Here is a 12,926-nt window from a genome sequence, read left to right on the forward strand (position 1 = left end):
TTATGAGCAACTTGTGCTATGATTAACTAAATCTACTTGCCAAACAACAAAGAACAAGTACATTTTCTGTCTCTAGTGTAATTATCATTAGCATCACCACAACTCTCTTGGTAAAATTAGTTAAAGAGCTGTTTTCACAGATGGTTTTCTTTTTGAATTTTATAAAGCTGGACTAACAAAAGAGGATGAATACTTTTTAAGTATAGCACATCAAACATCTGAAACTATGCTTGGCAAATAATATTACACTGTGGGCAGACAAGTTCTGGAAAACAACACAAAACCCAGTGTAATTACAGGGATTCATTGCCTGTGGTTCCTCATTTTGGAAGGAATTAATCTAAAAGGACTAGATTATTATACTGTATATATAAAGCCATACAGCTCTTCAAAATCACAGCACAAATTTTCTGCATATTAAAGTTTCTAGGAAAGCTATACCTTACATATGTAAGAGACATACATAAAAATCTAGGAACACTCAGTCCTGTGCACATATAGTGGACTGCACCAAATACAGCTGTTACCTTTACTATAAAGATATCTTAATCTCACACATATTTTTGCAAGTGTGTTATGCATTATTATAGACATCTCCAAACTTCTTTCTGAAAGCAGTGTGCAAGGCCCTAAAGAAACGGGAACTCTGGTGTTGTCTTTTAGCATGGATCAAGCTTGCCTATCTGTACATTTGTTAATATTCCTCAGGGTTGAAGGAGGATAAACAAAAGCACACACAGGATGAAGTTGTCTTGATCACTTCATCCCACACCATGGCTGGGGTGGAATGTTGTGCTCCAACACCTCCCCCGAAGGGAAGGACAAGCTCCTTACTAGAGACATTCAGATCATCTCTGCTCTGGGGCATCTCAAACAGATCTAGTTCATGGTAACATGCTTACAAATCACCTTTGTAATGCTGCTTAGCTCAGTATCTTTAAGTCTTTGATGAAACATAATTTTCAAAATTAATCTTCACAGTCCCTTTGTCATATAGGGACGTAGTATAAACCCCAGTATTTTTCAGAGAGGAAAGCCTGTCTTAAATCTCTTAGGAAGTAACAGATAGCCAAACTCACAAGTGCAGGTTCTGCCATTTATCATCATGCTTTCTATCCATCATTTAGTGAGGATTTGCTTGGAATAGCACGTGGAACCAAGAGACAGCCTTGATCAGGAAACAGAGGGAGACAGGGAAGAGACTACAGAGTTGCAAAGAGCCTTCAAGGCAGGATACAAACTGAAAGCTGAGAAAGGCAACTCTGAAGTGACACAGCATGACAGAATGGGGAGACAGTACTTGATTGCAGGTAGGGGACTTAGGGGACTTTGTTAACAAAAAACAGAGTTGAATCTTCTTCAATCAGTGGCAGTAAAGGTTTTAAGCCCTGATACACTGTTTCTGATGGGCACAGTCTTATTAGGGAAGCCCTGATAATATTTCTTGAAATAAGCTTAGCTGAAAAGATCAGAACAATATATTTTCTAGTTTATATGTGAAATATGCATAATAACAGATCCAACTAGAAAGCACACAATAAAAATTATATGAAAGATACAGAATTATGTCTCCATTTTTCAGATTTTATTACTAGAGGAAAAATAATCTTTCAGTTTTAGATAACTTACTTATGTAGTACTTAGTATTTAAGTTTGTGATTTTGCTAACTAATGTCTGCACACAGCAGGTACAGATTTAGCTGTGCATCCTGAAGGAGCCCTGAGCTATGCATGGTCCACCTTCAGCAAGGCTAATCAAGAGCAGAACTGGTAAGAGCTGAAGGGGAGGAGAGGGAAAATGGTTTGCACCTAGATCTTTAATGCAAGTCCAAAGTTTGAGCTTCATCTGGGGACAGAATGCCACAGTACTGTGGCACCACAGGCTGAAAAAAGAACATAGGAAGACAGAAAATTCTTGCATCTTTCTAAAGAAGTTCTATTTATTTGCTCCATGGGTTTTAATTGATTACAGCATGGCCTAAGCTATAGATTCAAAGAAATGTTAGGTGATTTATATGAATGACATGTTCCAAATAACTGAAAAGCACTACAACTTTGCCTTTGACAGTATACTATGCTACTAATGAAGGATGAAAATACTTATTGTTGGGGAAAAAAAAATGTTGAGGCTGACAACAGGTAGCTCTTCAGCATTAGTTTCTGACCTATTTTTCCCTTGCTGCAAAGATCATGTGTTGTGTATCCTAGGTATTTAACAAACTGTTTTGAAGCTTTCTTATCATGCCCATAAATAAGAATTCAGTTAATTTAAACATAATCTCTGAGTTATTATTCAAAAAGCTTAAAAAGTTAACATTGTTTAACAGTTGTGGAGATCAGATACAACAATAAAAACATACAAAGCAAAACCAAGTCAGTTCTCATGGCAATATGGATCAATTTCTCTGTTGCCTAAAGGTTGGGTGGTGTTACTTATTTTTGAGAGGGTACCTCTGGTTAGCGCTTAACTGTCACCAGGCTCTGAAAGTACGAAGATAGTTCAACAAAACACAGAAGCATTGAAATGGATTTGGCATAAAAGACATTTTATCATGAAAGGACTAGGGTGAACCCATAAAAGCCAGAACATAAAACATCTGTAATTATTATATGCTCTGCTAAAAGTCAATGGTAATGGATAGTGTCAGCCTATCACAGAAAAAAAATTAAACCCTGGATCTAAAATCCTACCGGGAAAAATTATATATTCATCAAGTTAACTTTATTTTAAAGGTTAATAATGAAGAAACAAGAAGAAAACAGCACATTTTAGAAATAACACAGTAATTCTACAACATTTTCCACTCCAATGACAGATGATAGATTTAACACATCTATTTTGCATTTAATATGACTGTATTCAGAAGCTAAAGATTTAAAAACATTTTACTTACTTCAGAGTACAGAGAATTATATCTTTTTAATAAATAATGTCCAGCCAGTAGAGTGTATTAAAATCTGCAGGAATCAATCACAAAATGCAGTGTACTGGTGAGAAACTGTGCATCTCTTACCTAGTAGCATACTGCTCTATCCTGGAGTGTGTATCATCATGAAACAGCTGTGGAGACTGGGAAGGACTAGTTTAAAAAAAAAAAAATAAATTAGTGGTATCTAAAGCAATTCATGATATAGACAACATTATTTTTTAAAAAAGTTAGACTGATGCTGAATAAATAAATTCACAATATAGCTGACGGGGTTATTGCTTTGGGTCAGCCATGCCCTATAGCTCATGCACATCAGATTAGTCGCAACTGAGCTAAAAAAGAAAACCACCAGTATATTAAGCTTTCCAGGCAGAGGGGTTCTGCATACTCACTCATATTGTTCTGGCCACATACTGATGAGAGTGATAGGACTGTAAGGAAGACAAAAAAAAAAAAAAAAGAGAGAAAGAAAGAAAGAAAGAAAGAAGCAATGAAACCAAAACTTTAGCACCATTTAAGCAAGAGAAATCTGGAGAAACACAAAATATTTTAACCAGCAACTCACCCAGATTATTTGAATCAGCAACAACTGATGTAGAAAAGAGACAGTAACAGATACTGCCATGTATCATGGAGAGATATGAAACTGACTTACATACTTTGTTTTGTTAAATAAAAATCAATTTTTTAAAAAATACTGAATCAGTGTTATTGATTGAATCACAGTTTGTAAGCCATACTCAGCTCATATAAACTCTGCTCAAGTACTGAAGCTTTCATTTTAAACTAACTAGAAAATATGTTTACAATAGAAAAATTGGGGTGAAAAACCCCCACTGACAACAAAAAACCCCCCACCATCAAGGTTATCAATGCTTATTTTCCTTCTGCATAAAAATAATCAGGGGTAAAAACCTATTGTATTACATTCTGACACTTGAGTAACTATTTAGCATTTTTTCTTTTCTTTATTTATTTAAAGGAACATATTACTGAGTTTTGCCACCTGCAGGGGAGAGAGCCAATACCAATGGTTTCCTCAGCATGATGCTGGCAATTTATCTGTGTATTTCCCACATGACTGGTCCAAGAGTTTTATCCCGACCTGTGATTACAGTTTTGACATTCCAATTTCTGACACCACTGGCAAACTTTCATCACATCAAAGCAGCTTTGATTTCCTGTGTCGGGAAGCCCCACAACTGCCCCGGTGAGCAACATTTGAATGTGTGCTGCTTCCTTAGAAGCCAGGCCATCAATAACGCCAATTTTCAGATTAGTTCCTCCTGTTTCTTAAACTGTTAATAAGCAGGTTTTATTTGCTTATTGTGAATAAAATGCACAGTCATCTGGTCATGAAAACAGAGCGTGGACAAAGGCACTGGGCTACTGCATGCAAGCAGAGCATTTATGTTGGAAGCTTCACATTCACCATTGCCAGCTAAGCGGTGCTGTGTTCAGACAATACAGTAGTACTGCAGACTCCAGGATGTCAAGAAGAGTCAGTCCATGAAAATACCTCTAGCACCCCATCAACACATCTTAATTTTGCTCTTTTAAGAGTGCCCTTTGCTGTCAACTACCAAGTAAGTAAATAAAGTGGAGTATTTCTGCCAGCACCATATGTAATACTGTGGAGACACTGAGTGCTCTCTTTTATTAGGCCACCTATATTTCTGAAGCATGTAGAAACCTAATTAGCTTAGACATTTCTAACTCCAGGAACTCTCACATAACAAAATAAGCAGTGCAGTTCTAAAAGCCCAGTCTTACCAAAACTATAAAAGTGTTCTCCATAAAGCAGCCATTCAGCCCCCTCCAACATTACCTGATAAAGTCCACGGATTTATAATAAAAAGCTTATAAAGATGAGTATAAAATGTTACTTTTTCAAAAATAGGCAAGATCTGTAAATATTGTGAAACAATTAATAGAAAACAATAGAGCACAAGGGTCTACAAGTGCTGTTGATTATTTCTTGGGTTTCACTTTTTTGTTTTTAATGGAATAGGCCAGTGATCCCAGGAGCAATTACTCTATAATCAGGCTTACGTCTCCAGGTTGTCACCCTCCAATACTGTTTGCACAGGTAGGTAGCCAAGTCGGGGATGCTTTGCAAAATACTTCTTTGACCGGAACTTATTCTTCAGCACCTTTGTGAAGTCCCGTACATCTTCCCCAGATGTTGTCTTAAAAAGTTAAAAGAAATGAAATTGAACACTGCTAAGTAGCATTGAAATAATCGTGCTGCTACTGTCCTGAAAAGGTTACAAGGAAGAACTTCAAAAAGTTACTGTTAAAGTTGCCTTTTTAGTGATCTGAAATATGGCACAATAATAACAGCAACGCATCTAACAAATTCTCTTCTACTGGAAAAATCACCAAGGCTTCAAATTCCCACCAATAAATGCATTGGATTTACCAATTATTTTATAAATTAGAGAAAAACTGAAACAGGCTTAAGTCTTAAGTTAAACATTTATAACTAGTCTTAGAAAACACACACAAAAAAATTCAGAAAAAATAAAAAAAAGCAAATCGGTTTGCCAGATACAAAGGGATACTCAATGATTGAAAGCAATATTGACAGTATACTCATACACATGAAGCTTGTTACTCACCCAACAGACAGGAAAACTTGTAATGGCTCTGCTGAAAAAATACAACTAACAGTAATGGCTTTGTTTTTTTTAAAAAAAGGTGAACACAGCCCTCTATATTCACAAAGTGCCACAAAATACTCACTGCCTCCCATTCTATACCTAAACCAGAAAACTTTATCCCAAGATAAAGTACATGCTAAATCATTCTCTGCTGCTGCAATGATCAAGCATTTTCTCAAGTTATTAGGTCTATTCCTACAGGATTCTGCCACTATCTGTATCATTCCAGCATCAAAACCCCTACAGATGACGTGAAAGTCACTGCACAGGCACTATTCAAAGGCAGTGTCAGAAGCAGGCCTGATCAGAACAATTAGTAGCTAAAGTAACAAACTCACAGACAGATTCGGTCACCTCCTTACTACTGCAGCATAAGTCTTGTGCAAAAATTAGCCACAAGATTATTCAAGTCTAAATTTACAAGTTACAACTGGCAACTCTCACCCCCCGCTGCAGCTTTTTTACTGGCTCCCACTGATGTAGCCTCTTCTAAAACTGACATGTGTTTAGCCCCATTCTTCCCCCCAACATGAAATGAATTGTGTTCTTTAGAACAGAATTAAAATTGATCGAACTGCTTTTAAAAATCAATTTAACTGGAAATAGTCACAGCCATAATGGCAGCACTGCTTTGGTAATACTATTCAGTTAACTTCTGCTACAAAAGCAGGGATACAAGCAAAACATGCAGGTATAAAATACGAGGTGAAAATGGCAATAAAGAGATCTGCAGGAAGAAATAGTATACAGTATGCCTTTAAAGTATATGTGCTTACAGACTGTACTGAGTACTTAAACAGAATGGTCCCCATCACAAGTAGCAGTTACTATTAAGCACCTCCTCTTGCAACTGCAGTAAAGAAGTGGCCATTCACCCACCTCCTGTGTTAGCTGAAGATTTGCAACAGCTTCTACAGATTTCCAGTCCAAACCCTGTAACAAACTACAGATTGTATTTCTGTACCCTCTGCTTTGTGAGAAGCCTGTTAACATAAAAGGATGCCAAAGCGAATGGATATCCATAATGAAAACAGAATGAAAAACAGTTTGGTAATTTTTTTCCATTACATACTACAAAGAAGCCTAGAAGCAGGTCAGGCAACCTATTCTCTGATTTTATTCTCTACTGTCAAAACATAAAAATACTTCCCTATTCACCTATGTAATTTAATGTGTGTACAATATACACAGTTACTCTGTAATGCAGGTCAGATGAGCAATAAAAATTGTAGATAATCAAACTGATGTTGGTAAGAGTTTCTCACATGTGGATTTAACAAGTAACAACAAACTGAGCAAATTTGGGATTAAGAGGTGTTTAAACCCCCAAATTTTAATACAGGTAAATTCAGGGAGGGCTTACAAAATCATTCTCCGAAAGCATCTGCTCCAATCACTGCATCATCCAAACAAGGAATGTGAGGCAGCGCAAAGGGCTGCTTGTTCTTGCACAACAGTAACTCCAGCAGTTGGAACTCTGTCCCAAGGCCAAGGAATGAAAGTTTTAGTACCTACACATTGCAGAAATAAATGTCGGCTGAGCTGCCAAACTTTTCCTCTGGTGCATTCTTTATTTGGTACAGCAGCCTGACCCAGTAGTTCCTTGGAAAAAACAATATGACTGTGTACTGACTGAGGACAATAAATACTAACCAGTGAAATTTGAGCACACTTGGAAGAACTATTCTAATTTACATGCAACTAAGATGCAACTCTTACAAGTATTCTATGTTTTTTGCATATAACCACACCACACAATCTGATCCAAAATCACGCCAAGAGACATGTACTATAATATTTCACTTCTGAGAAACAATAGCAAGGCACCATTGTGCAGAATCCATCTACTAAATTAAAACCAACTTAGCTTATACACTTTCTGACATCATGGTATCTTGGCTATTCCCATACAAGTTAATAGCACAAATACCTTGGTAGTTAGAGAACTGTTTCAAAAGCAAAGACAAATATCCTTTCCTTTACTGAAAATTCCAGCCAAAAGACCATGCTTTCAAGCTCAATTAAAAATCTCAGTTCTCAGAAGACAAAGTTCAGGAAGGAATAACTAAGATCCATGGCTGGCACATATAAATAACTAAAAAAAAAAATCTGTAGCAGAAGGTTTCAAGGAGAAAATCTGTAACAACTGACAAACTGGCATTAGCACTGTTTAATATACCAGCCAGGCATAAACAGAGTCATAAACCACAAACTAAAACCAGATAAAATTCCATGTAGACCAACACAAATTTAAGAAACTGGGATTTACATGGAAAGCAGTGGAAAAAACTAGAATATGCTAAGACATGGTTTTCATATGTACGTTAAAAAAACCCAGTTGGTATACCAGAGAACACAACCAGAGAAGTGGTGGCTGCCCCCTCCCTGGAAGTGTTTGAGGTCAGGTTGGAGGGGACTTTGAGCAACTTGGTCTAGTGGAAGGTGTCCCTGCCCATGGCAGGGGGTTGGAACTAGGTGATCTTTAAGTTCCCTTCCAACCCAAACCATTCTATGATTCTATATATTTTTAATATATTAGAAATAGAAAAAGTCTTCACTGGGAAAAAGTACTACCAAGAATGTAACAAACCAGTTGGAGAGATCTAAATTAAATAATATACTATATAAAAATGCTAATAAACATAAATATATAGAACATCTAATATGTGAATAAATAGTATATAATACTTATAATACATACATACATTTATATTTATCATAATTTTTTTTTTTAAAGTGATAATGAAAGCCCAAACAATTTCCTATTCCTTTCACTGCACCTACCTATGTAACAGGACTAGTCTGCACTTAAGTAATCATTCTCTTAATTACATTTCTTACACTGTATCTAACACAAAACCAAAGAGCTGTTCTAATATACACATAGAACCTGATTCCCAGAAGAGATGCGAACCTCACTAATGAATGCTGTCATTAACACCAGACAGAAATTCATGTGTTATGAGAAAGCTGGAGAAAAATGTACACAGCCATTCAATACACAGAGTAATTCAGCAAGTTCCAAGAAAATATATTTTGTATAGTAAGACATGCTCAGTGATGCAAAATTTACAGTGTAAAAGAACATCCTTAATTGAAAATGACTTTATTCTTTAATAGAAACCCTAGTACAGATACCTGAATTTGATACTCTTTAAATGCTTTAGTGAATTTTAAGATTTGCAGTTTAAAAAAAAAAAAATTTTTTTCATCTCCGTATTTTTACTTATTGACATTTTATTTGTCAGTAACATTTGGTAGAATCTGTACCATGAGTCTGACTGCTTGATGGAAAACAAAATTCTTAGACCTGCTTATGGTAACAGCTGTAATATGTGCAGGTATGATGATAGCTGCATCTCAAAGCAGTTGTCAGCTAGGTACCACTGGAAGACTGGGAAACTCCTCAGTGTAGGATATGGAGTAAAGATACAGATACTTCATTCCTCTGTTTTTTAAAAAATTGACAATGCAATTGATCAATAACTTAAACACATGTTTAAGTGCATACATCCATTCCCATTCAACAAAGCACCCTCACTTTTAAAAAATATCTCACATCCCTTGATAGAGGCATGAGAAAGGTTACCACAAAAATGAGGTTATTAAAGGTATGATAACTGTATTTATGGTTGTCACTGTCACATCTGTGATGTTTGCACTGTGTAACATTGTGAAGATTACCCTTCTGTGCCACTTTCAAATAGGGGCATTTCATAACAATTTCTCACCAAAAGGAGAGATTGATTATAAATTTTGTGTTTTAGTCTACTCCAATGGAAACAAGCTGTAATTTCAAGCACAACTAATTTACCTCAGAATTTATCAGAATTTAACAAATTAAATTTCAGAAAGGTAGCAGATCACATAAACCAGCTATCTGAGCAACTGTAAGAGTGAGACCTAGAGGAAAGCACATTGCCCAGCTTCTAGATATCAAAGACTACACTGACCAGATAGCTATTCTTCTCAAGGCAAAGAGTAATCTCTGAACTCCACAGCTGGTAGCAATGTTCTGCATGCGAAATAGCCAGATTCAACCATTCTCATTGCTTGCTTTCGTCTTCCCCACAGAACAATACCATTTTGGTAACAGTGAAGCATCATGTTTGGTGCATTGATAGGCATGTCAGGATGAAACCACAGACTCACTTATGTCAGTTTGTTGCTTATGAAACACTGAGGCTATGTTCAGGAATGTACCTGTTTTCTCTGGGTGTCACTAGCAATTAAATTTGCAGATGACTTACCTTGAGGAGAAGTCTTAACAGGCACTACTGCAGATAAGCTTTATTGTGCCTGGAAAAACATTTCAGTCTAGGGTGAACTACCATTCAACCAATAATTTCTTAATGTCTTGTCTATCATGTTCTGAGCTCTTTCAGGGAAATAAAATTCTAGAAGATGAAGGGGCTAACCTTTGCTGCCATCATTTTGGATAGAAAGGTTACAAAAAACAGTTCACAAAATGAGGAGCTGTGCCAGGTGAGCATAGTGGCACAGAACTACAAAAACTGCTTATAATTTCACTGAGGTCAGGAAGTAAGACTACTTGCAATGAGAAAATTTTCAGAACTGCTGATTTGATATTTGTACATTACCTCAGAAAAGCTGCTTTTAAGACTCTACTGTGGAATATAGGAGTTGCGAAGTGGAAACAGTTTGGAGAAAGAAAACTGATGCAGTAAATATATATGTCTGAAATTCAAAGGACCCTTGGTACAGAAAGCCATATTAATATAACGCAAGTAACACTACTGAGAAAATCTCCATTCCAAAAAAGCTAAAAATAAATCATGTAGGTAGTTATGTAAGAGTATTCTTGAATTAGATGCTAGGAAAATCTTACAAATTTTTTACGCATGTCTGTGTAAAATTCTACATTAAAAATCCTCTTTATCCGTCTTTTCAGAGAAAGATTATTTAAAGGTGAAAAAATAACTACAACAACTTTGCTTTTCTACTATTTAGAGACAGTAATGTTTTCAGTTCCTTACCCCACCCATCTCTAATTCTTGAATGAAATAAAAAGGATATAACCAAAGTCATTATTATGAATTTTTGCATTCCCAGCATCAAAGATTAGCTTGCAAGCTAGGATGAACACTAAATAGCATTACTGATTAGGATGCAAAAACTGCACATAACTATCTGGTGTAAATAGCCCTATTTTGAAATTCTGAAGTAATTCTCGTCTGATGCAAATATCATGAAACTCACCAAAATGGAAAATTGTCCCCTTTCAAATTTAATTTTAAAACCAGATTCCTTAAGCCATTCTGACCTGATTTTGGCTGAGATAGAGTTAATTTTTCTTCTTAGTAACTAGAATAGTGCTGTGCTTCAGATTCAGTATGGGATTTGGCATAAGAAGAATGTTGATAATACACTGATGTTTTCCATGTCCTGTCAGTGTGCAGGTGCACAACAATCTGGGAGGGAGCACAGCCTGAGCAACAAACCCAAACTGGCCACTGAAATATTCCATATCACGTAACATCATGCTCAGTATACAGATGAGGGTCAGCCAGGAAGGGGGGCATTTCTCTCTCACTTCCAGGATTGTCATTTCAGGATCTTGGCTTCTCCAGGATCGCTAGCTGGGAACGAGTTGGGTATTGGTTGCAGGTGGTGACTAATCACATTGTATATTATCCGTTTGTACTTTCTAGTATTATTATTATTGTTTTATTTTATTTCAATTATTAAACTGTTTTTATCTCAACCTACTAATCTCTAATTCTCTCACCCATCCTCTGGGTGGGGGAGGGTGAGTGAGCAGTTGTGTGGTGGTTTAAACCTGGCCAGCAGCCAAACACAACACATTTTCAAAATTATTTTATATTTAAGTAGAAGTAACAGAGCTTCTGAGAAATCCCTTCATACCCTAGACTGAACTGCTTACCTGAAGACAATTAAAAGATCTTCCCTTCATCTGTGACTAAACTCCAATTCTAAATGCCAGCTTTATTAAGCGAAAAAGCATTTTTTCCTAATTATTGCTAGTATTCTTGATATTAATGTATTAATATACATTAACAGTAAGAAAGAGAAGCTAGATATTATTAATGCAGTTTGATAAGTACATGTGTTTGTACTCTGCTTTACAACACCAGCCATAAGAGTAACATTTTAATATCGACAGCCTTTGAATTTGGTTCAAGGTAGAGTAGACACGCTCTGACTATTCAGGCTGTCTGTACTGTAATATAATGGATTCTAAGGAACAATTCTTTGGCCTTTCATACCTTCTTTTTATTTATTTTTTTATTTGGCAGACCCTGCTCTACGCTATCTTTCAGGCATTAATCCACTTAAACATATAAACTAACTTACTGCAAAGAATTTTGCAATTCTTGACTATTACACTGCAATAAATGAGTTCAATATGTAGAGAGGTTTAGCAACAAATTAGTACGCCAACCATAGTGTATTATTACAAGCAGTAATAATAAATAACATTGGATTCTTTTTGTGAAATCAGTTCTTTATTCCTGACCTAATTTAGATGAGATTAATTAAAATGGATTGCATGTAGGTACTAATTATGGAAGTTAAGCAGGCATATAAGAAAACTGTTCATATAATGGGTCATTTCTTTTCACAAAAATGGAGCTAGCAGAATGTATTTACAGCAGGATCCAAGAAAAATTCCAACTCCCATGTTCAGCCTCCAGACTAATGGGAGTCAATGTTGGACCACTAATTTTATGCATCACCTAAATTATATGCCATCTCTTTTATGCTGCTCTACTTCAAACTTCCCAAATTTCCTTCCTTTACCTCCTATACACTTGTCTTCCTTCATTCACTTTAATCAAGAATGTCATCTCAATCGCTTTATTATCCCATAGTGGATTCACCTCATTCTTCCCATATTTCATGGAAAGAAGGGGCTTTTGCCTTAGGTTACCTTATTTTGCACTTCATATAGCTTTAAAACTTTATTCTTTTTACAGCAGTAACAGAAATCTTCATTATAATACAAGCTAGTCCAAGGGACAGTGAGGATACCAGCCATTGCCAGAATATCTTTTTATGACGGGCTTTACTTGTATATGAAATGGCTCACAGTTATATAATGTGAACATGTTTGACAAGAACTGAAAATTTCTCTCAGATATCAAATCTGCTGCTTTAGACAAAACCTGCAAGTCATCAGTAATGTACCATTCTGTTTTAGGGACAGCATCATACCCTGTACCACATGTAATCTGCATTTGATTAATGTAACAGGAAGGGTACCTTATTCTGTGGACTGGCAGCATGAGCTATTTTGTCACACCTTACCCTTTCTTCTCTAAATTTTCTCTATATTATATGCATTAACAAA

At 36.1% G+C, this 12,926-nt stretch overlaps 1 protein-coding gene across 6 annotated transcripts in view; it reads right to left on the reverse strand.

Moving 5' to 3' along the window:
• Positions 1-12,926, reverse strand: part of UTRN (utrophin) — a 384,959-nt gene that overhangs the window by 22,600 nt on the left and 349,433 nt on the right. For all 6 annotated transcript variants that reach the window (XM_074896615.1, XM_074896617.1, XM_074896614.1 and 3 more), the window contains 3 exons: positions 4,983-5,119; positions 3,323-3,361; positions 3,015-3,080 (listed from right to left, as the gene is read on the reverse strand). In XM_074896615.1, the coding sequence (XP_074752716.1) occupies positions 3,015-3,080; positions 3,323-3,361; positions 4,983-5,119 (242 nt within the window). The remainder of the gene's footprint in view (positions 1-3,014; positions 3,081-3,322; positions 3,362-4,982; positions 5,120-12,926) is intronic.

Source organism: Athene noctua, chromosome 1, assembly GCF_965140245.1.
Source record: "Athene noctua chromosome 1, bAthNoc1.hap1.1, whole genome shotgun sequence".
Classification (NCBI taxonomy): Eukaryota; Metazoa; Chordata; class Aves; order Strigiformes; family Strigidae; genus Athene; species Athene noctua.